The 25,000-nt window shown below is 41.8% G+C and overlaps 1 protein-coding gene across 1 annotated transcript in view; it reads right to left on the reverse strand.

The window, feature by feature from the left end:
* Positions 1–2,775: 2,775 nt before the first annotated feature.
* LOC128641671 (uncharacterized) overlaps positions 2,776–25,000 on the reverse strand; it is a 133,376-nt gene continuing 111,151 nt past the window's right edge. Inside the window, exons 12-14 of the mRNA XM_053694203.1 lie at positions 18,362–18,570; positions 17,809–17,885; positions 2,776–2,796 (exon numbers count right to left, since the gene is read on the reverse strand). Of these exons, the coding sequence (XP_053550178.1) occupies positions 2,776–2,796; positions 17,809–17,885; positions 18,362–18,570 (307 nt within the window). The remainder of the gene's footprint in view (positions 2,797–17,808; positions 17,886–18,361; positions 18,571–25,000) is intronic.

Below are 25,000 nucleotides of genomic sequence, written 5' to 3' on the forward strand. Positions count from 1 at the left end.
TATTCCAGAGGTTTTTCCAGTTCCAGATGCTATTTCTGATATGATTTCTAAGGAATGGAATAGGCCTGGTACTTCTTTTATTCCTTCTTCAAGGTTTAAAAAAACACAATTTATGCTTACCTGATAAATTTATTTCTCTTGTGGTGTATCCAGTCCACGGATCATCCATTACTTGTGGGATATTCTCCTTCCCAACAGGAAGTTGCAAGAGGACACCCACAGCAGAGCTGCTATATAGCTCCTCCCCTAACTGCCATATCCAGTCATTCGACCGAAACAAGCAGAGAAAGGAGAAACCATAGGGTGCAGTGGTGACTGTAGTTTAATCTAAAATTTTGACCTGCCTTAAAATGACAGGGCGGGCCGTGGACTGGATACACCACAAGAGAAATAAATTTATCAGGTAAGCATAAATTGTGTTTTCTCTTGTAAGGTGTATCCAGTCCACGGATCATCCATTACTTGTGGGATACCAATACCAAAGTTAAAGTACACGGATGAAGGGAGGGACAAAGCAGGTACTTAAACGGAAGGTACCGCTGCCTGTAAAACCTCTCCCCCAAAAATAGCCTCTGAAGAAGCAAAAGTATCAAATTTGTAGAATTTGGAAAAAGTATGAAGCGAAGACCAAGTCGCCACCTTGCAAATCTGTTCAACAGAAGCCTCATTTTTAAAGGCCCAAGTGGAAGCCACAGCTCTAGTAGAATGAGCTGTAATCCTTTCAGGAGGCTGCTGTCCAGCAGTCTCATAGGCTAAGCGAATTATGCTTCTTAGCCAAAAAGAAAGAGGTTGCCGAAGCCTTTTGACCTCTTCTCTGTCCAGAGTAAACAACAAACAAAGCAGATGTTTGACGAAAATCTTTAGTAGCTTGTAAGTAAAACTTTAAAGCATGAACCACGTCCAGATTATGTAAAAGACGTTCCTTCTTTGAAGGAGGATTAGGACACAATGATGGAACAACAATCTCTTGATTGATATTCTTAGTAGATACCACCTTAGGCAAAAACCCAGGTTTTGTACGCAGAACTACCTTATCTGCATGGAAGATCAGATAAGGAGAATCACATTGTAAAGCAGATAACTCTGAGACTCTACGAGCCGAGGAAATAGCCATCAAAAAAAGAACTTTCCAAGATAAAAGCTTGATATCTATGGAATGAAGAGGTTCAAATGGAACCCCTTGAAGAACCAAATTTAAGCTCCATGGGGGAGCAACAGGTTTAAAGTTGTAGGGTTGACACTGAGCGCCTAATGCTAAAGGGACCCTTAGCTTTAATAAATTGACCCCTAGCGGTCAGAGAAGTGGATAATCAGAGAGAGAGTTATTAAAGCGCCAAAAGGACAAAGGCCGGGTCTAAGTTTAAGAGTAATATGTCATTTATTTAACACAATAAAAATATATAAGAAACAATAATAAAAATATACCTAGAGTACATTAAAATATATAATCATGGGGCGGAGCTAGCTCTGCATCTGAGTAGTCGCATCTCATAACAGCTCCGGACTTGTTCCAACTATTTATCTAATTTAGACTATTCAATGCAGCTCATTCTATCCTCAAAGTAGAGAGTGTGATGTGAGAGGTTACTGCTATTATTTTGCAACCTAACTACAGAAGTTTGCCGCTAATTACCACCATAAGAATAGTTGCAACGGCAGTAGCGAGGCAGCCATTTTACTTTCCTCGTGGCATCCCTCTCTCATATCTCAGCTTACTGAACACCAGACCAGGAGAGGGGGTGACTTTTGAAGCATGGAGGTGTCACTCGGAACCGTTTTGGCCCAGTTTGAAGCTATAGACCGCCGGATGTCCTGCATATACCACGACCTGATGGGAGTGTTCAGGGAAAGCTACACGCCAGCACCCTCTACCCTAGAACTGAGAGTGAGCTTGCAGCCACCAATTACTTGCCTACCAGCTCAGCAACCTCTCAAGCAGGAACACAGGGAACTCCCTGTCTACTTGGTCAGCCGACCTAAACTGATAGAAACGGAGCTACAAAGGACAGACACGCCTAATGATTCGCTGTCCTTGGCGACTCTGGATGGGGATGCGGCCGGCCCCTCTGGTAGAGCCATCGACCTCAGTTTACCCCTTGATAAGATGAAGGCCTCCTTTCAGTGTCACGAGTTTCACTGTCTTACAGCATTTAGACCCGCTCCGCTACATAACGCAGAGACTGTCAGCTCACAGCAGGGACACACATGCTTCACAGAAGGGAATACTTTGACTGAACCCCACACAGAAGGCTTGGAGAATTCATATGATGCACATAGCACATACTTTCCTTATGTGGAGGAGTCGTTCCGGATTTTCATTTACCTATGTGGCGCTGATACAGAAACGCTCTCATTACCCAGTATACTATGGAGGAGGCTGTGGTGCCGCTACGGAGTAGGCTAGTCATGGTTGCTGTGTCAGAAGCCGGATTTTTTTTTGCTCAGAGAGGAACTTTATACATTACAGTTATTAGATACACCAATATTCCTGCACCCATGTTGTTATATCCCTTTTATTACGAGGTTTATCAGTACAAGGAATATGTTCATGTTAAGGTTGCGTTGTTTGTTTTATACCTGATCTCATCCCCACACTTTGTATGTCACTAGAAATTCAACTAAGTTTGCACATGTCCCATATTGTGCTTAATATATATTGTAATCCTAAATAACGCTAAATGTCTTCTCTATGGCTGATATTTAGAGTCTTGCCCCATCTTAGCCTGGTGCGACTTCCTGCACAGGGCTCCAAGTTTAAACGGTCCTTTTCCCTTCCTATGTTATGCTACCAGTCTCCTATAAGCAACAATACCGTTAAGTTATATTGTGTATACTTATCTTATCTAACAGGATGTGGTTTTAACAATGTCTGCTCTGACTATCTTTTCCTTTTCCCTGGGTACTTAAATTGTCCTTCAGTGTTAAAGACTAGACTAAGTGATGGTTGAAATCTTTATTTTCTTCTAGAATTGCCCCCTTGCAGTTGAAACCTGATTCCTTATGAATCCTATGCATAAAGCTATAAAGTTTAGATAAAGTATATATGTTATACCACATCATAGCTAGACTATAACTATGTTACATGATTCAAGCTCTTTACCTCCTCGCCTATACGGCAGCCTCTCCATACCCACAAAACATTATATTTATAGTTTTTAGACACGTCTCCCCCAGGCTGCATGCAATCTATTTATGCGCCATCTTAACATTTACGCTATATCCCTTTGCTTAAGTCCAATATAGGCTGTAACTATCGAACCACCCCTCTGCCTTTATATTAGTCACATATACCTGGAATCTTAACTTATGTATTTTATGTCTACCCACAAGCCCCAAAGCTAGAGCAAAGGCTGGATTACTTATACATTACATTACACCAGACACAACATCTCCTGAACTTATCACTATTTAGCTTCTGGACTCAGGTATAATGGTTCTCTACCCCTATATGGATTCTCTCTATGATGTCTCCTACCAAATTATATTTACTAGTGTAAACATTTGAGCTTATGACTAAGTAGCCTTACTATTAGACCCCTATAAGTTTTATAGCCCCTAAGATATCTATACTCTCCCCACACTCATTAAGGCCCGCCCCCCTAAAATCCCCCCCTAAACTAAAAGTGGCTCTGGCCCACTGATCTCCCCCCCCCCCTTAAACCATACCACTACCAGTGAATAATGTTGAGTCTCTTTATTGAATAATTGAACCTATGGGTTCCCTCTATTTAGGGTTCTTCAACTCTTAATACTCCTCTATTCTCCTACACATTATTTGCCTTATCAAATGGACTCCTACATATATACACTCAGGTTATAATGTTCCTTGTTATGTCAAGTAGTGGTTGGTCTATAGTAAAAATTAGAGGTCATTCCTACCCCTGCACGGGTTGTTCACTACAAACTTCATTACCTTTTTCTCACTATTTGCTATAAGTATGTGAATTGCATAATCTCTATCTTCTATATTGAGTTTTAATACTACTCTGTATTCTGTACTTAACCTGTGCTGCTGGTTCACTGTTTGTTAACCTTTACTTCAACCTCAATAAAAAAATATTTTTCAAAAAAAAAATATATAATCATGGATCCAAGATTTACAATATATTAAAACCAAAAATATATACAATACTTGACTTGATCAGTCTTGTGGACTGTCTAGTAGTGTGATGTGTTGTGTTTAAAAGGTACTAACAATGTGTCTGCTGAGGGGTATATCCGTGTAATTTGGCTAGGGTGGCTGTCTAAAATAAATTGACAGTGCTAAGAGATGATTGGATAAATGTCGTATTAATTGGGTTTTGAAACTTATGTTCCAAATTTAGTGTGATAAAATATATAAGGTGAAAAAATAGTGAAAACAAACGTTGACAGAAGAACAGTGTAAAACTAACAATATTTACACAACAGACAATCTTAAAAAGTTGTGTGGTATTAATCAAACGGAAAAGGTGATTCAAGTGTTATAACATGATGGCAAACTCCAAAAAACAACAAAAATGGAATAATAAAAAAGGAAAAAATAGGAAAAAAGTCTTGATAAAGGTCAATGCATGACCGAAACGCGTGGACTGGTAAGTGATACTCTGATAGGGATCTATTTTGGAAAACGTCTGCACTATTATTGTTCTTTTTTTACAGAAAGGACCAGTATGGCAGAACACTGAACTGACCGATTGGGTTATCACTTAGGAGTCCTATCTGCACCTCACACTTGGGAGAAATACTACTGCATCTGTTTGGGACATACAAGTACATTTTTTCAATTCTGACATTCTCCATGGTTGTTTGACTGTTCACATTTTTCAGGATATATTTTTTCCTATTTTTTCCTTTTTTATTATTCCATTTTTGTTGTTTTTTGGAGTTTGCCATCATGTTATAACACTTGAATCACCTTTTCCGTTTGATTAATACCACACAACTTTTTAAGATTGTCTGTTGTGTAAATATTGTTAGTTTTACACTGTTCTTCTGTCAACGTTTGTTTTCACTATTTTTTCACCTTATATATTTTATCACACTAAATTTGGAACATAAGTTTCAAAACCCAATTAATACGACATTTATCCAATCATCTCTTAGCACTGTCAATTTATTTTAGACAGCCACCCTAGCCAAATTACACGGATATACCCCTCAGCAGACACATTGTTTGTACCTTTTAAACACAACACATCACACTACTAGACAGTCCACAAGACTGATCAAGTCAAGTATTGTATATATTTTTGGTTTTAATATATTGTAAATCTTGGATCCATGATTATATATTTTAATGTACTCTAGGTATATTTTTATTATTGTTTCTTATATATTTTTATTGTGTTAAATAAATGACATATTACTCTTAAACTTAGACCCGGCCTTTGTCCTTTTGGCGCTTTAATAACTCTCTCTCGGAGCAACAGGTTTAAACACAGACTTGATTCTAACCAACGCCTGACAAAACGCCTGAACGTCTGGCCAGACGTTTGCGCAAAAGAATAGACAGTGCAGAGATCTGTCCCTTCAAAGAACTAGCTGATAATACTTTCTCCAAACCCTCTTGGAGAAAAGATAATATCCTGGGAATCCTGACCTTACTCCATGAGTAGCCCTTGGATTCACACCAATAAAGATATTTACGCCATATCTTATGGTAGATTTTCCTGGTAACAGGCTTTCGTGCCTGTATCAAAGTATCAATGACTCGGAGAAGCCACGCTTTGATAAAATCAAGCGTTCAATCTCCATGCAGTCAGTCTCAGAGAAATTAGATTTGGATGATTGAAAGGACCTCTAAGTAGAAGGTCTTGTCTCAAAGGCAGAGTCCAAGGTGGAAAGGATGACATGTCCACTAGGTCTGCATACCAGGTCCTGCGTGGCCACGCAGGCGCTACCAAAATCACAGATGCTCTCTCCTGCTTGATTTTGGCAATCAGTCGAGGGAGCAGAGGAAACGGTGGAAACACGTAAGCCAGGTTGAAAGACCAAGGCACTGCTAGAGCATCTATCAGCGTAGCTTCCGGGTCCCTGGACCTGGATCCGTAATAAGGAAGCTTGGCGTTCTGGCGAGACGCCATGAGATCCAGTTCTGGTTTGCCCCAACGATGAATCAATTGAGCAAACACCTCCGGATGGAGTTCCCACACCCCCGGATGAAAAGTCTGACGACTTAGAAAATCCGCCTCCCAGTTCTCTACACCTGGGATATGGATCGCTGATAGGTAGCAAGAGTGTTTCTCTGCCCAGCGAATTATTTTGGAGACTTCTAACATCGCTAAGGAACTCCTTGTTCCCCCTTGATGGCTGATGTAAGCCACAGTCGTGATGTTGTCCGACTGAAATCTGATGAACCTCAGGGTTGTTAACTGAGGCCAAGCCTGGAGAGCATTGAATATTGCCCTCAATTCCAGAATTTTTATTGGGAGGAGTTTCTCCTCCTGAGTCCACGATCCCTGAGCAATTGTCCAATCTGGCCTGCGAAAGGTCATACCTTTGGACAGATGGACCCGAGATCCAGATTTAGTAGAGGGGACAAATCTGTGTAATCCCCATTCCACTGACTGAGCATGCATAGTTGCAGCGGTCTGAGATGTAGGCGCGCAAACGGAACTATGTCCATTGCCGCTACCATTAAGCCGATTACCTCCATGCACTGAGCCACCAAAGGGCGCGGAATAGAATGGAGAACACGGCAAGAATTTAGAAGTTTTGATAACCTGGACTCCGTCAGGTAAATTTTCATTTCTACAGAATCTATCAGAGTCCCTAGGAAGGAGACTCTTGTGAGTGGGGACAGAGAACTCTTTTCCTCGTTCACTTTCCACCCGTGCGACCTCAGAAATGCCAGAACTATGTCCGTATGGGACTTGGCAATTTGGAAATTTGACGCCTGTCGTCTAGATAAGGGGCCACTGCTATGCCCCGCGGCCTTAGGACCGCCAGAAGCGACCCCAGAACCTTTGTAAAAATTCTTGGGGCTGTAGCTAACCCGAAGGGAAGAGCCACAAACTGGTAATGCCTGTCCAGAAAGGCAAACCTTAGGAACCGATGATGATCTTTGTGTATCGGAATGTGAAGGTAAGCATCCTTTAGATCCACCAAAGTCATATATTGACCCTCCTGGATCATAGGTAGGATGGTCCGAATAGCTTCCATTTTGAATGATGGAACTCTGAGGAATTTGTTTAAGGTCTTTAGATCCAAGATTGGTCTGAAGGTTCCCTCTTTTTTGGGAACCACAAACAGATTTGAGTAAAATCCCTGTCCCTGTTCCTCCTTTGGAACTGGATGGATCACTCCCATAACTAGGAGGTCTTGCACACAGTGTAAGAATGCCTCTTTCTTTATCTGGTTGACAGATAATCGTGAAAGGTGAAATCTCCCTTGTGGAGGAGAAGCCTTGAAGTCCAGAAGATACCCCCTCAGATATAATCTCCAACGCCCAGGGATCCTGAACATCTCTTGCCCACGCCTGGGCGAAGAGAGAAAGTCTGCCCCTTACTAGATCTGTTACCGGATAGGGAGCCATTCCTTCATGCTGTCTTAGAGGCAGCAGCAGGCTTTTTGGCCTGCTTGCCTTTGTTCCAGGACTGGTTAGGTTTCCAAGCCTTCTTGGACTGAGCAAAAGTTCCCTCTTGTTTTGTAGCAGAGGAAGTTGATGCTGCACTTGCCTTGAAGTTTCGAAAGGCACGAAAATTAGACTGTTTGGCCCTTGATTTGGACCTGTCCTGAGGAAGGGTATGACCCTTACCTCCAGTAATGTCAGCAATAATTTCCTTCAAACCAGGCCCGAATAGGGTCTGCCCCTTGAAGGGAATGTTAAGTAGTTTAGACTTTGAAGTCACGTAAGCTGACCAAGATTTAAGCCATAGTGCCCTACGCGCCTGGATGGCAAATCCAAAATTCTTAGCCGTTAGTTTAGTCAAATGAACAATGGCATCAGAAACAAAAGAATTAGCTAGCTTAAGTGCTCTAAGCTTGTTAAGTATGTCCTCCAATGGAGTCGTCTGTAAAGCCTCTTCCAGAAACTCAAACCAGAACGCCACAGCAGCAGTGAAAGGAGCAATGCATGCAAGGGGCTGCAGGATAAAACCTTGTTGAATAAACATTTTCTTAAGGTAACCCTCTAATTTTTTATCCATAGGATCTGAAAAAGCACAACTGTCCTCGACAGGGATAGTAGTACGCTTTGCTAAAGTAGAAACTGTCCCTCCACCTTAGGGACCGTCTGCCATAAGTCCCGTGTGGTGGCGTCTATGGGAAACATTTTTCTAAAAATAGGAGGGGGGAAAACGACACACTGGGTCTATCCCACTCTTTATTAATAATTTCTGTAAACCTTTTAGATATTGGAAAAACCTCAGTACACACCGGCACTGCAAAGTATTTATCCAGTCTACACAATTTCTCTGGCACTGCAATTGTGTCACAGTCATTCAGAGCAGCTAAAACCTCCCTAAGCAAAACACGGAGGTTCTCAAGCTTAAATTTAAAAGTAGAAATATCAGAATCAGGTTTCCCTGAGTCAGAGATATCACCCACAGACTGAAGCTCTCCTTCCTCAGCTTCTGCATATTGTGAGGCAGTATCAGACATGGCTCTTAAAGCGCCTGTATGCTCTGTATTACACCTAACACCAAAGCTATCACGCTTTCCTCTTAATTCAGGCAATCTGGCTAATACCGCTGACAGTGTATTATCCCTGACTGCCGCCATGTCTTGTAAAGCGTGAGTCCCTTGAGCGGGAGTCAAAGGGTCTGACACGTGGGGAGAGTTAGTCGGCATAACTTCCCCCTCGTCAGAATCCTCTGGTGATAAATTTTTTAAAGACAAAAGCTGATCTTTATTGTTTAAAGTGAAATCAATACATTTAGTACACATTCTCATATGGGGTTCCACCATGGCTTTTAAACATAATGAACAAGAAGTTTCCTCTATGTCAGACATGTTTGTACAGACTAGCAATGAGACTAGCAAGCTTGGAGAACACTTTAAATCAAGTTAACAAGCAAATATAAAAAATGGTACTGTGCCTTTTATCAAAATTTGAAAAACAGTGAAAAAAGGCAGTAAATCAAACAAAATTTTTAGTGTATGTAATAAGTTAGCAGAGCATTGCACCCACTTGCAAATGGATGATTAACCCCTTAATGCAAAAAACGGATCAAAAAAACGAAATAAACGTTTTTTAAACAGTCACAACAACTGCCACAAGCTCAGCTGTGGCCCTACCTTCCTCAATAAACGACTTTTGAAGCCTTTAGAGCCCTTCAGAGATGTCCTATAGCATGCAGGGGACTGCTGAGGGAAGCTGAATGTCTCTGTCTGTAATTTTAACTGCGCAAAAAAGCGCTAAAATAGGCCCCTCCCACTCATACTACAACAGTGGAAAGCCTCAGTTAACTGTTTCTAGGCAAAAATCAAGCCAGCCATGTGGAAAAAACTAGGCCCCAATAAGTTTTATCACCAAAGCATATATAAACGATTAAACATGCCAGCAAAACGTTTGATATTGCCATATTATCAGAGTATATATCTCTGGTAGTAAGCCTGATACAAGTCGCTATTAAATCACTGTTTTTAGGCTTAACTTACATTAATCAGGTACCAGCAGCATTTTCTAGTCCCTAGAAAAACTTAAAACTGCACATACATCAATAGCAGGATAACCTGCACGCCATTCTCCCTCTGAAGTTACCTCACTCCTCAGACATATGTGAGAACAGCAGTGGATCTTAGTTACAAGCTGCTAAGATCAAAGAAAAACGCAGGCAGATTCTTCTTCTAAATACTGCCTGAGATAAAATAGTACAACTACGGTACTATTTGAAAATAACAAACTTTTGATTGAAGAAAAAACTAACTATATTTTACCACTCTCCTCTTACTACCTCCATCTTTGTTGAGAGTTGCAAGAGAATGACTGGATATGGCAGTTAGGGGAGGAGCTATATAGCAGCTCTGATGTGGGTGTCCTCTTGCAACTTCCTGTTGGGAAGGAGAATATCCCACAAGTAATGGATGATCCGTAGACTGCATACACCTTACAAGAGAAATTGTATTCTTTGCCAGCAGTTACATTGGATTTTTGTGAAAAGATACCCAAAGTTGATGGGGCTCTCTCTACTCTTACTAAACGTACTACTATTCCTATGGAAGACAGTACTTCTTTTAAAGATCCTTTAGATAGGAAACTTGAATCTTATCTAAGGAAAGCCTTTTTTTGATTGGAAAATTTAGCGCAACAAGAATTGGATTCTGATTTGTCTAGCATTGTTCGCTTGCTTCAACATGCTAATCATTTTATTTGTGATGCCATTTTTTATATCATCAAAATTAATGTTAAATCTATGTCTTTAGCTATTTTAGCTAGAAGAGCTTTGTAGCTTAAATCTTGGAATGCTGACATGACTTATAAGTCCAGATAGCCATCTCTTTCTTTCCAAGGTAATAAGTTATTTGGTTCTCAGTTGGATTCGATTATTTCAACTGTCACTGGAGGGAAACAGAATTTATGTTTACCTGATAAATTACTTTCTCCAACGGTGTGTCCGGTCCACGGCGTCATCCTTACTTGTGGGATATTCTCTTCCCCAACAGGAAATGGCAAAGAGCCCAGCAAAGCTGGTCACATGATCCCTCCTAGGCTCCGCCTACCCCAGTCATTCGACCGACGTTAAGGAGGAATATTTGCATAGGAGAAACCATATGGTACCGTGGTGACTGTAGTTAAAGAAAATAAATTATCAGACCTGATTAAAAAAACCAGGGCGGGCCGTGGACCGGACACACCGTTGGAGAAAGTAATTTATCAGGTAAACATAAATTCTGTTTTCTCCAACATAGGTGTGTCCGGTCCACGGCGTCATCCTTACTTGTGGGAACCAATACCAAAGCTTTAGGACACGGATGAAGGGAGGGAGCAAATCAGGTCACCTAAATGGAAGGCACCACGGCTTGCAAAACCTTTCTCCCAAAAATAGCCTCAGAAGAAGCAAAAGTATCAAACTTGTAAAATTTGGTAAAAGTGTGCAGTGAAGACCAAGTCGCTGCCCTACATATCTGATCAACAGAAGCCTCGTTCTTGAAGGCCCATGTGGAAGCCACAGCCCTAGTGGAATGAGCTGTGATTCTTTCGGGAGGCTGCCGTCCGGCAGTCTCGTAAGCCAATCTGATGATGCTTTTAATCCAAAAAGAGAGAGAGGTAGAAGTTGCTTTTTGACCTCTCCTTTTACCGGAATAAACAACAAACAAGGAAGATGTTTGTCTAAAATCCTTTGTAGCATCTAAATAGAATTTTAGAGCGCGAACAACATCCAAATTGTGCAACAAACGTTCCTTCTTTGAAACTGGTTTCGGACACAGAGAAGGTACGATAATCTCCTGGTTAATGTTTTTGTTAGAAACAACTTTTGGAAGAAAACCAGGTTTAGTACGTAAAACCACCTTATCTGCATGGAACACCAGATAAGGAGGAGAACACTGCAGAGCAGATAATTCTGAAACTCTTCTAGCAGAAGAAATTGCAACTAAAAACAAAACTTTCCAAGATAATAACTTAATATCAACGGAATGCAAGGGTTCAAACGGAACCCCCTGAAGAACTGAAAGAACTAAATTGAGACTCCAAGGAGGAGTCAAAGATTTGTAAACAGGCTTAATTCTAACCAGAGCCTGAACAAAGGCTTGAACATCTGGCACAGCGGCCAGCTTTTTGTGAAGTAACACAGACAAGGCAGAAATCTGTCCCTTCAGGGAACTTGCAGATAATCCTTTTTCCAATCCTTCTTGAAGGAAGGATAGAATCCTAGGAATCTTAACCTTGTCCCAAGGGAATCCTTTAGATTCACACCAACAGATATATTTTTTCCAAATTTTGTGGTAAATCTTTCTAGTTACAGGCTTTCTGGCCTGAACAAGAGTATCGATAACAGAATCTGAGAATCCTCGCTTCGATAAGATCAAGCGTTCAATCTCCAAGCAGTCAGCTGGAGTGAAACCAGATTCGGATGTTCGAACGGACCCTGAACAAGAAGGTCTCGTCTCAAAGGTAGCTTCCAAGGAGGAGCCGATGACATATTCACCAGATCTGCGTACCAAGTCCTGCGTGGCCACGCAGGAGCTATCAAGATCACCGACGCCCTCTCCTGATTGATCCTGGCTACCAGCCTGGGGATGAGAGGAAACGGCGGGAACACATAAGCTAGTTTGAAGGTCCAAGGTGCTACTAGTGCATCCACTAGAGCCGCCTTGGGATCCCTGGATCTGGACCCGTAGCAAGGAACTTTGAAGTTCTGACGAGAGGCCATCAGATCCATGTCTGGAATGCCCCACAGCTGAGTGACTTGGGCAAAGATTTCCGGATGGAGTTCCCACTCCCCGGGATGCAATGTCTGACGACTCAGAAAATCCGCTTCCCAATTTTCCACTCCTGGGATGTGGATAGCAGACAGGTGGCAGGAGTGAGACTCCGCCCATAGAATGATTTTGGTCACTTCTTCCATCGCCAGGGAACTCCTTGTTCCCCCCTGATGGTTGATGTACGCAACAGTTGTCATGTTGTCTGATTGAAACCGTATGAACTTGGCCCTCGCTAGCTGAGGCCAAGCCTTGAGAGCATTGAATATCGCTCTCAGTTCCAGAATATTTATCGGTAGAAGAGATTCTTCCCGAGACCAAAGACCCTGAGCTTTCAGGGATCCCCAGACCGCGCCCCAGCCCATCAGACTGGCGTCGGTCGTGACAATGACCCACTCTGGTCTGCGGAATGTCATCCCTCGTGACAGGTTGTCCAGGGACAGCCACCAACGGAGTGAGTCTCTGGTCCTCTGATTTACTTGTATCTTCGGAGACAAGTCTGTATAGTCCCCATTCCACTGACTGAGCATGCACAGTTGTAATGGTCTTAGATGAATGCGTGCAAAAGGAACTATGTCCATTGCCGCTACCATCAACCCGATCACTTCCATGCACTGAGCTATGGAAGGAAGAGGAACGGAATGAAGTATCCGACAAGAGTCTAGAAGTTTTGTTTTTCTGGCCTCTGTCAGAAAAATCCTCATTTCTAAGGAGTCTATTATTGTTCCCAAGAAGGGAACCCTTGTTGACGGAGATAGAGAACTCTTTTCCACGTTCACTTTCCATCCGTGAGATCTGAGAAAGGCCAGGACAATGTCCGTGTGAGCCTTTGCTTGAGGAAGGGACGACGCTTGAATCAGAATGTCGTCCAAGTAAGGTACTACAGCAATGCCCCTTGGTCTTAGCACAGCTAGAAGGGACCCTAGTACCTTTGTGAAAATCCTTGGAGCAGTGGCTAATCCGAAAGGAAGCGCCACGAACTGGTAATGTTTGTCCAGGAATGCGAACCTCAGGAACCCGATGATGTTCCTTGTGGATAGGAATATGTAGATACGCATCCTTTAAATCCACCGTGGTCATGAATTGACCTTCCTGGATGGAAGGAAGAATAGTTCGAATGGTTTCCATCTTGAACGATGGAACCTTGAGAAACTTGTTTAAGATCTTGAGATCTAAGATTGGTCTGAACGTTCCCTCTTTTTTGGGAACTATAAACAGATTGGAGTAGAACCCCATCCCTTGTTCTCTTAATGGAACGGGATGAATCACTCCCATTTTTAACAGGTCTTCTACACAATGTAAGAATGCCTGTCTTTTTATGTGGTCTGAAGACAACTGAGACCTGTGGAACCTCCCCCTTGGGGGAAGTCCCTTGAATTCCAGAAGATAACCTTGGGAGACTATTTCTAGCGCCCAAGGATCCAGAACATCTCTTGCCCAAGCCTGAGCGAAGAGAGAGAGTCTGCCCCCCACCAGATCCGGTCCCGGATCGGGGGCCAACATTTCATGCTGTCTTGGTAGCAGTGGCAGGTTTCTTGGCCTGCTTTCCCTTGTTCCAGCCTTGCATTGGTCTCCAAGCTGGCTTGGCTTGAGAAGTATTACCCTCTTGCTTAGAGGACGTAGCACTTTGGGCTGGTCCGTTTCTACGAAAGGGACGAAAATTAGGTTTATTTTTTGCCTTGAAAGGCCGATCCTGAGGAAGGGCGTGGCCCTTACCCCCAGTGATATCCGAGATAATCTCTTTCAAGTCAGGGCCAAACAGCGTTTTCCCCTTGAAAGGAATGTTAAGTAGCTTGTTCTTGGAAGACGCATCAGCCGACCAAGATTTCAACCAAAGCGCTCTGCGCGCCACAATAGCAAACCCAGAATTCTTAGCCGCTAACCTAGCCAATTGCAAAGTGGCGTCTAGGGTGAAAGAATTAGCCAATTTGAGAGCATTGATTCTGTCCATAATCTCCTCATAAGGAGGAGAATCACTGTCGACCGCCTTTATCAGCTCATCGAACCAGAAACATGCGGCTGTAGCGACAGGGACAACGCATGAAATTGGTTGTAGAAGGTAACCCTGCTGAACAAACATCTTTTTAAGCAAACCTTCTAATTTTTTATCCATAGGATCTTTGAAAGCACAACTATCCTCTATGGGTATAGTGGTGCGTTTGTTTAAAGTGGAAACCGCTCCCTCGACCTTGGGGACTGTCTGCCATAAGTCCTTTCTGGGGTCGACCATAGGAAACAATTTTTTAAATATGGGGGGAGGGACGAAAGGAATACCGGGCCTTTCCCATTCTTTATTAACAATGTCCGCCACCCGCTTGGGTATAGGAAAAGCTTCTGGGAGCCCCGGCACCTCTAGGAACTTGTCCATTTTACATAGTTTCTCTGGGATGACCAACTTGTCACAATCATCCAGAGTGGATAATACCTCCTTAAGCAGAATGCGGAGATGTTCCAACTTAAATTTAAATGCAATCACATCAGGTTCAGCTTGTTGAGAAATGTTCCCTGAATCAGTAATTTCTCCCTCAGACAAAACCTCCCTGGCCCCATCAGACTGAGTTAGGGGCCCTTCAGAAATATTAATATCAGCGTCGTCATGCTCTTCAGTATCTAAAACAGAGCAGTCGCGCTTACGCTGATAAGTGTTCATTTTGGCTAAAATGTTTTTGACAGAATTATCCATTACAGCCGTTAATTGTTGCATAGTAAGGAGTATTGGCGCGCTAGATGTACTAGGGGCCTCCTGAGTGGGCAAGACTCGTGTAGACGAAGGAGGGAATGATGCAGTACCATGCTTACTCCCCTCACTTGAGGAATCATCTTGGGCATCATTGTCATTGTCACATAAATCACATTTATTTAAATGAATAGGAATTCTGGCTTCCCCACATTCAGAACACAGTCTATCTGGTAGTTCAGACATGTTAAACAGGCATAAACTTGATAACAAGTACAAAAAACGTTTTAAAATAAAACCGTTACTGTCACTTTAAATTTTAAACTGAACACACTTTATTACTGCAAATGCGAAAAAACATGAAGGAATTGTTCAAAATTCACCAAATTTTCACCACAGTGTCTTAAAGCCTTAAAAGTATTGCACACCAATTTTGGAAGCTTTAACCCTTAAAATAACGGAACCGGAGCCGTTTTGAACTTTAACCCCTTTACAGTCCCTGGTATCTGCTTTGCTGAGACCCAACCAAGCCCCAAGGGGAATACGATACCAAATGACGCCTTCAGAAAGTCTTTTCTAAGTATCAGAGCTCCTCTCACATGCGACTGCATGCCATGCCTCTCAAAAACAAGTGCGCAACACCGGCGCGAAAATGAGGCTCTGCCTATGCTTTGGGAAAGCCCCTAAAGAATAAGGTGTCTAAAACAGTGCCTGCCGATATTATTATATCAAAATACCCGGATAAAATGATTCCTCAAGGCTAAATATGTGTTAATAATCAATCGATTTAGCCCAAAAAAAGTCTACAGTCTAAATAAGCCCTTTTTGAAGCCCTTATTTACAATCGTAATAAACATGGCTTACCGGATCCCAGAGGGAAAATGACAGCTTCCAGCATTACATCGTCTTGTTAGAATGTGTCATACCTCAAGCAGCAAGAGACTGCTCACTGTTCCCCCAACTGAAGTTAATTGCTCTCAACAGTCCTGTGTGGAACAGCCATGGATTTTAGTGACGGTTGCTAAAATCATTTTCCTCATACAAACAGAAATCTTCATCTCTTTTCTGTTTCTGAGTAAATAGTACATACCAGCACTATTTCAAAATAACAAACTCTTGATTGAATAATAAAAACTACAGTTAAACACTAAAAAACTCTAAGCCATCTCCGTGGAGATGTTGCCTGTACAACGGCAAAGAGAATGACTGGGGTAGGCGGAGCCTAGGAGGGATCATGTGACCAGCTTTGCTGGGCTCTTTGCCATTTCCTGTTGGGGAAGAGAATATCCCACAAGTAAGGATGACGCAGTGGACCGGACACACCTATGTTGGAGAAAGGAAGTTTTTTTGCCTCAGGATAAAATACCTAAGCGTAAATCTAAAGCTTCTAACCGTTTTTGTTCCTTTCGACAAAATAAGAAATAAGGAACAGAAACCTAATCCTTCCCCCAAGGAATCTGTTTCTAATTGTAAACCTTCTTCAAATTGGAATAAATCCAAACCATTTAAGAAGCCAAAGCCAGCCCCCAAGTCCGTATAAAGGTACGGCCCTCATTCCAGCTCAGCTGGTAGGGGGCAGATTAAGATTTTTCAAGGATGTTTGGATAAATTCTGTCCAAAATCAATGGATTCTGAGTATTGTCTCTCAGGGGTACCGAATAGGATTCAGAGTAAGACCTCCTGTGAGAAGATATTTTCTCTCATGCATCCCAGCAAATCCATTAAAGGCTCAGGCTTTCCTGAAGTGTGTTTCAGACCTGGAGTTTTCAGTTTTAATCATACCAGTTCCGTTTCAGGAACAGGGTCTGGGGTTTTATCCAATTCTATTCATTGTCCCAAAGAAAGAAAATTCATTCAGACCAGTTCTGGATCTGAAAATTTTGAATCGTTATGTAAGAGTACCAACTTTCAAAATGGTGACTATAAGGACTATTCTGCCTTTTGTTCAGCAAGGACATTATATGTCCACAATAGACTTACAGGATGCATATCTTCATATTCCGATTCATCCAGATCATAATCAGTTTCTGAAATTCTCTTTTCTAGACAAGCATTGCCAATTTGTCGCTCTTCCTTTTGGCCTAGTGACAGCTTCAATAATCTTTTCAAAGGTTCTCGGTGCCCTACTCTCTGTAATCAGAGAGCGGAGTATTGCAGTGTTTTCTTATTTGGACGATATCTTGGTACTAGTCTTTTCATTTATAAGAATAAACTTATATTTTGGGTTGTGGATTAATTTTTTTCAGCGAAAAATTGCTGTTTTTATTTTATCCCTTCCTCTCTAGTGACTCTTAAGTGGAGTTCCACATCTTGGATATTGCTATCCCATACATCACTAGCTCATGGACTCTTGCCAATTACATGAAACAAAACATAATTTATGTAAGAACTTACCTGATAAATTCATTTCTTTCATATTGGCAAGAGTCCATGAGGCCAACCCCCTTTTTTATGGTGGTTATGATTTTTTTGTATAAAGCACAATTATTTCCAAATTCCTTTGTTGATGCTTTTTACTCCTTTCTTTATCACCCAACTACTTGCCTATTTGTTAAACTGAATTGTGGGTGTGGTGAGGGGTGTATTTATAGGCATTTTGAGGTTTGGGAAACTTTGCCCCTCCTGGTAGGATTGTATATCCCATGCGTCACTAGCTCATGGACTCTTGCCAATATGAAAGAAATCAATTTATCAGGTAAGTTCTTACATAAATTATATTATCTTATCACTGTCTTATGGAACATCTACATCACCAATCACATAAATAACCTTTTAAAGTAACTCACCTGGTGGGCCAGATATCTGTGAGTATAAAGAATTCTTATAGCAGCACGAACTAATAATCCCTTCTTAATTGGAGGACCTAAGAAAATAAAATGAATGCTCTTAAGAACATTTAAAGCAATAATTTCCTAAAAGATCTTAATTTAAAGGGACAAAACCAAAATAAATAATTTTGTGATTCAGACAGAGCATGTAACTTTAAACAACTTTCCAATTTACTTCTATTATCTAATCTGCTTCATTCTGTTGGTATCTTTAGTTGAAAAGCATACTTAGGCAGGCTCAGGAGCAGCAATGCATTGCAGGGAGCTAGCTGCTAACTGCATGTAAATGCCTTGTCATTGGTTCACAAGTTATGCTCAGCTAGCTCCCAGTAGTGTATAGCTGCTTCTTCAGCAAAGGATAACAAAAGAATGAAGCACATTTGATCACAGAAACATATTGGAAAGTTGCTTAAAATCACATGCTCTATCTAAATCATGAAAGACAAAAGTTGTGTTTCATGTCCTTTTAAGCACACAGTGATACTGGCAAAGACTATAGATAGCAACCAACCTTCATGATGTATCCATGTGTTTCCAGCAACGGGAATATCCCCTGGGGGGCAACTGCTAGTCCGGAACATAGTGAGGTATAACTCAAACTGACTGGGTGTGAGTTTGGGCATGATGGTGCCTTTTGTGTTCAGCAAACAAAAGACGGCATTCGCAAAATCTCCATATTTGCACATATAAAAGCAACACTTCTGTCTTAAGCTGTTCAACCTACAAGGCAGGAAAAAAAGAAAGTTACGCAAACTGCATTGAAGCAAAGCTGGCAAGAAAATGTATGACCACACAAAAGATGAATCAACATTGGCAACATTCAGATGGCCTTCTACAGTATCTGCAAGATATGTTCCACCACCCAACATACGTTAAAGGGACAGTCTACAATAGAATTCTTGTTTTAAAATATACATAATCCCTTTATTACCCATTCCCCAGTTTTGCATAACAAACACAGTTATATTAATATACTTTTTACCTCTGTGATTACCTTGTATCTAAGCATCTTCTGACAGCCCCCTGATCACATTACTTTTTTATTTATTATCTATTGACTTGCATTTTAGTACTGCATTGTGCTTCTCGGTCGTGAACACAATGCTATCTATATGGCTCACATGAACTAGCAGTCTCCTGTTGTGAAAAGCAAATACAAAAGCTTGTAATTAAGAGGCTGTCAATGGAGCATTTAAAACAGGAAGAAATTTAGAGGTGTAAATTTAGAGGTGTATATTAATATATCAGTGTTGGTTGTGCAAAGCTGGGGAATGGGTAGTAAAGGCATTATTTATCTTTTTAAACAATAACAAATTTAGTGTAGACTGTCCATTTAAATCCAGAAGCTACAGAAAGGAAATGTTCTCAGGGATAACTTCATATAACAATTAATAGAGGAGACAACTAGTAATAAAGATGTATTGGATTTAGTGCTATTAAACAATACAGATATAAAACATTCAAGTCAAAGACATTTGGGTAACAATGATCATACCATGGTCACATTTGAAATCACTATCCATAAGCAGTGTTATAAGGGTACAACTAAGCCTTTTTATTTTAAGAAAGAAAAATTCAATGATTTAAGGGAATTGTTAAATAACAAATTGGGACAAAGTATTATCTGATAAAAATACAGAGGATAAATGGATAACACTTTAAATGTTGTTAAATAAATATACATGTCAACACATACCACATGGTTATAAAACTAAAATAATTAAATCTAAGCCAATATGGCTGAATAAAAATAAATTATGAAATAATAAACACACACATACATATATAGGTAAGTGTGTGTATATATATATATATATATATATATATATATATATATATATATACATACATACACACACACCTATATATATATATATATATATATATATATACACACAACTATATATATATATATATATATATATATATATATATACATACACACACACACCGATATAACATAATTTATGCTTACCTGATAAATTCCTTTCTCCTGTAGTGTAGTCAGTCCACGGGTCATCCATTACTTATGGAATATATCTCTTCCTAACAGGAAACTGCAAGAGAATTACCCAGCAGAGCTGCTATATAGCTCCTCCCCTCACATATCATACTCAGTCATTCGACCAAAGCAGACGAGAAAGGAGGAACCATAGGGTACAGTGGTGACTGGAGTTTAATTAAAATTTAGACCTGCCGTAAAAACAGGGCGGGCCGTGGACTGACTACACTACAGGAGAAAGGAATTTATCAGGTAAGCATAAATTATGTTTTCTCCTGTTAAGTGTAGTCAGTCCACGGGTCATCCATTACTTATGGAATACCAATACCAAAGCTAAAGTACACGGATGAAGGGAGGGACAAGGCAGGAACATTAAACAGAAGGAACCACTGCCTGAAGTACCTTTCTCCCAAAAATAGCCTCCGACGAAGCAAAAGTGTCAAATTTGTAAAATTTTGAAAAAGTATGAAGCGAAGACCAAGTCACAGCCTTGCAAATCTGTTCAACAGAGGCCTCATTTTTAAAGGCCCAGGTGGAAGCCACAGCTCTAGTAGAATGAGCTGTAATCCTTTCAGGAGGCTGCTGTCCAGCAGTCTCATAGGCTAAGCGTATTATGCTACGAAGCCAAAAAGAGAGAGAGGTAGCCGAAGCCTTTTGACCTCTCCTCTGTCCAGAGTAAACGACAAACAGGGAAGAAGTTTGACGAAAATCCTTAGTTGCCTGCAAATAGAATTTCAGGGCACGGACTACGTCCAGATTATGCAAAAGTCGTTCCTTCTTTGAAGAAGGGTTAAGACACAGAGATGGAACAACAATCTCTTGATTGATATTCCTGTTAGTAACTACCTTGGGTAAGAACCCAGGTTTAGTACGCAGGACTACCTTGTCTGAATGAAAAATCAGATAAGGAGAATCACAATGTAAGGCAGATAACTCAGAGACTCTTCGAGCCGAGGAAATAGCCATCAAAAACAGAACTTTCCAAGATAACAGCTTGATATCAATGGAATGAAGGGGTTCAAATGGAACGCCTTGAAGAACATTAAGAACTAAGTTTAAGCTCCACGGCGGAGCAACAGACTTAAACACAGGCTTAATCCTAGTTAAGGCCTGACAGAAAGCCTGAACGTCTGGAACTTCAGCCAGACGTTTGTGTAGAAGAATAGACAGAGCAGAAATCTGTCCCTTTAACGAACTAGTAGATAAGCCCTTTTCTAAACCCTCTTGTAGAAAGGACAATATCCTAGGAATCCTAACCTTACTCCATGAGTAACTCTTGGATTCGCACCAATGTAAATATTTACGCCATATCTTATGGTAAATTTTTCTGGTAACAGGCTTCCTAGCCTGTATTAAGGTATCAATAACCGACTCCGGGAAGCCACGCTTTGATAGAATCAAGCGTTCAATCTCCATGCAGTCAGCCTCAGAGAAATTAGATTTGGATGTTTGAAAGGACCCTGAATTAGAAGGTCCTGTCTCAGAGGCAGAGACCACGGTGGACAGGACGACATGTCCACTAGGTCTGCATACCAGGTCCTGCGTGGCCACGCAGGCGCTATCAGAATCACCGAAGCTCTCTCCTGTTTGATCTTGGCAATCAAACGAGGAAGCATCGGGAATGATGGAAACACATAAGCCATGTTGAAGACCCAAGGGGCTGTCAGAGCATCTATCAGCACCGCTCCCGGGTCCCTGGACCTGGATCCGTAACAAGGAAGCTTGGCGTTCTGACGAGACGCCATGAGATCCAGATCTGGTTTGCCCCAACGACGAATAAGTTGAGCAAAGACCTCCGGATGAAGCTCCCACTCCCCCGGATGAAAAGTCTGGCGACTTAGAAAATCCGCCTCCCAGTTCTCCACGCCTGGGATGTAGATCGCTGACAGGTGGCAAGAGTGAGACTCTGCCCAGCGAATTATCTTTGAGACTTCCAACATCGCTAGGGAACTTCTGGTTCCCCCTTGATGTTTGATGTAAGCCACAGTCGTGATGTTGTCCGACTGAAATCTGATGAACCTCAGAGTTGCTAACTGAGGCCAAGCTAGGAGAGCATTGAATATTGCTCTTAACTCCAGAATATTAATTGGGAGGAGTTTCTCCTCCTGAGTCCATAATCCCTGAGCTTTCAGGGAATTCCAGACTGCTCCCCAGCCTAGAAGGCTGGCGTCTGTTGTTACAATCGTCCAATCTGGCCTGCGAAAGGTCATCCCCTTGGACAGATGTGGCAGAGAAAGCCACCATAGAAGAGAATCTCTGGTCTCTTGGTCCAGATTTAGTAGGGGGGACAAATCTGAGTAATCCCCGTTCCACTGACTTAGCATGCACAATTGCAGCGGTCTGAGATGCAGGCGCGCAAATGGTACTATGTCCATTGCCGCTACCATTAAGCCGATTACTTCCATGCACTGAGCTACTGACGGGTGTGGAATGGAGTGAAGGACACGGCAAGCATTTAGAAGTTTTAATAACCTGGCCTCTGACAGGTAAATTTTCATCTCTACAGAATCTATAAGAGTCCCTAGAAAGGGAACTCTTGTAAGTGGTAATAGAGAACTCCTTTCCACGTTCACCTTCCACCCATGCGACCTCAGAAATGCCAGAACTATCTCTGTATGAGACTTGGCAGTTTGAAAACTTGACGCTTGTATCAGAATGTCGTCTAGGTACGGAGTCACCGATATGCCTCGCGGTCTTAGTACCGCCAGAAGTGATCCTAGAATTCTTGTAAAGATTCTTGGAGCCGTAGCTAATCCGAAGGGAAGAGCTACAAACTGGTAATGCCTGTCTAGGAAGGCAAATCTCAGATACCGGTAATGGTCCTTGTGAATCGGTATGTGAAGGTAGGCATCCTTTAGATCCACTGTGGTCATGTACTGACCCTCTTGGATCATGGGAAGGATGGTTCGAATAGTTTCCATTTTGAATGATGGAACTCTTAGAAATATGTTTAGGATTTTTAAGTCCAAGATTGGCCTGAAGGTTCCCTCTTTCTTGGGAACCACAAATAGGTTTGAATAGAATCCCTGCCCGTGTTCCGTCCGCGGAACTGGGTGGATAACCCCCATTAGTAAGAGGTCTTGTACACAGCGTAGAAACGCCTCTTTCTTTATTTGGTTTGCTGATAACCTTGAAAGATGAAATCTCCCCCGTGGAGGAGAAGTTTTGAAGTCCAGGAGATATCCCTGAGATATGATCTCCAACGCCCAGGGATCCTGGACATCTCTTGCCCAAGCCTGGGCGAAGAGAGAAAGTCTGCCCCCCACTAGATCCGTTTCCGGATAGGGGGCCCTCTCTTCATGCTGTTTTGGGGGCAGCAGCAGGTTTCTTGGCCTGCTTGCCCCTGTTCCAGGACTGGTTAACTTTCCAGCCCTGTCTGTAACGAGCAACAGCTCCTTCCTGTTTTGGAGCGGAGGAAGTTGATGCTGCTCCTGCCTTGAAGTTACGAAAGGCACGAAAATTAGACTGTTTGGCCTTTGATTTGGCCCTGTCCTGAGGTAGAGCATGGCCCTTACCTCCCGTAATGTCAGCAATAATTTCTTTCAAGCCGGGCCCGAATAAGGTCTGCCCTTTGAAAGGAATATTAAGCAATTTAGATTTAGAAGTCACGTCAGCTGACCAGGATTTAAGCCATAGCGCTCTGCGCGCTTGGATGGCGAATCCGGAGTTCTTAGCCGTAAGTTTGGTTAAATGCACAACGGCATCAGAAACAAATGCGTTAGCTAGCTTAAGTGTCTTAAAGGTAAGGTAAAGTTTAGGGCTATTGAAATCATATAATCAATGTAATAATTAACCAGAAGGTAGTCGCTAACTTTATTTTGTGTTTTATTATGTAGTTTACATGCAATCCTAAGTTTATATTTCCTACCGTTTTATTCAATTCTCCTCCCCCATGCCACTTCCGTGTTTCTATCTCTTATTTCAGCGAGCGGTCTCACCCCTCTGCTTACGTCTGCTCAATGCGCGTTCACAGAGTGGATTTCGTATGCGCATGCGCCACTTCCCCCACTGCCCGATACAAAGTTTAAATAGTAACTATTTATTCATAAATAAAGACCTTACAGATGTAAATACATATTAAGTTAATAACACTCACTTGCTGCGCCGATCGTTGCAATTGTTATTATGAAACAAAACAATCGCTACAGAGCAAGCACTGAGCATGCGCGACTCACGAACGAGCACGGGTGGAAGTAGGTTAAGTTTAGTCCGACGCATGCGCTCAGTCATCGAGTGACGTAGGAATGGATGGGCTAAACCCCTGAAGGGGAAACAGCTGATTGGACTATAATATCGCTCGCAACTGTCAATCAAAGTTTAGAAAATGTCAGGCGGACGAAAGATTGGTGTCAGAACAGTACTTCTAAGGTAGAAAAATATGTAATTAGGAGACATATTATTATAATGATGAATGAAACTTATGCTAATTTTTAAATCTATGAAAGATAGCGTTAAGTTGTGTGCTCAACTTTACCTTACCTTTAAGCTTGTTGATTATTTCATCCAATGGAGCTGAGCGAATGGCCTCTTCCAGAGACTCAAACCAGAATGCTGCCACAGCAGTGACAGGCGCAATGCATGCGAGGGGCTGTAAAATAAAACCTTGTTGAACAAACATTTTCTTAAGGTAACCCTCTAATTTTTTATCCATTGGATCTGAAAAGGCACAACTATCCTCCACCGGGATAGTGGTACGCTTAGCTAAAGTAGAAACTGCTCCCTCCACCTTAGGGACCGTCTGCCATAAGTCTCGTGTGGTGGCGTCAATAGGAAACATTTTCCTAAATATGGGAGGAGGGGTAAAAGGCACACCCGGTCTATCCCACTCCTTGCTAATAATCTCTGTAAGCCTTTTTGGTATAGGAAATATGTCAGTACACACCGGTACCGCATAGTATCTATCCAACCTACATAATTTCTCTGGAATTGCAACCGTGTTACAATCATTCAGAGCCGCTAATACCTCCCCTAGCAATGTGCGGAGGTTCTCTAGCTTAAATTTAAAATTGGAAATCTCTGAATCCAGTCTCCCTGGATCAGATCCGTCACCCACAGAATGAAGCTCTCCGTCCTCACGTTCTGCAAACTGTGACGCAGTATCTGACATGGCTCTCATCTCATCCGCGCGCTCTATCCTTAACCCAGAGC

Source organism: Bombina bombina, chromosome 11, assembly GCF_027579735.1.
Source record: "Bombina bombina isolate aBomBom1 chromosome 11, aBomBom1.pri, whole genome shotgun sequence".
In the NCBI taxonomy this organism is placed as follows: domain Eukaryota; kingdom Metazoa; phylum Chordata; class Amphibia; order Anura; family Bombinatoridae; genus Bombina; species Bombina bombina.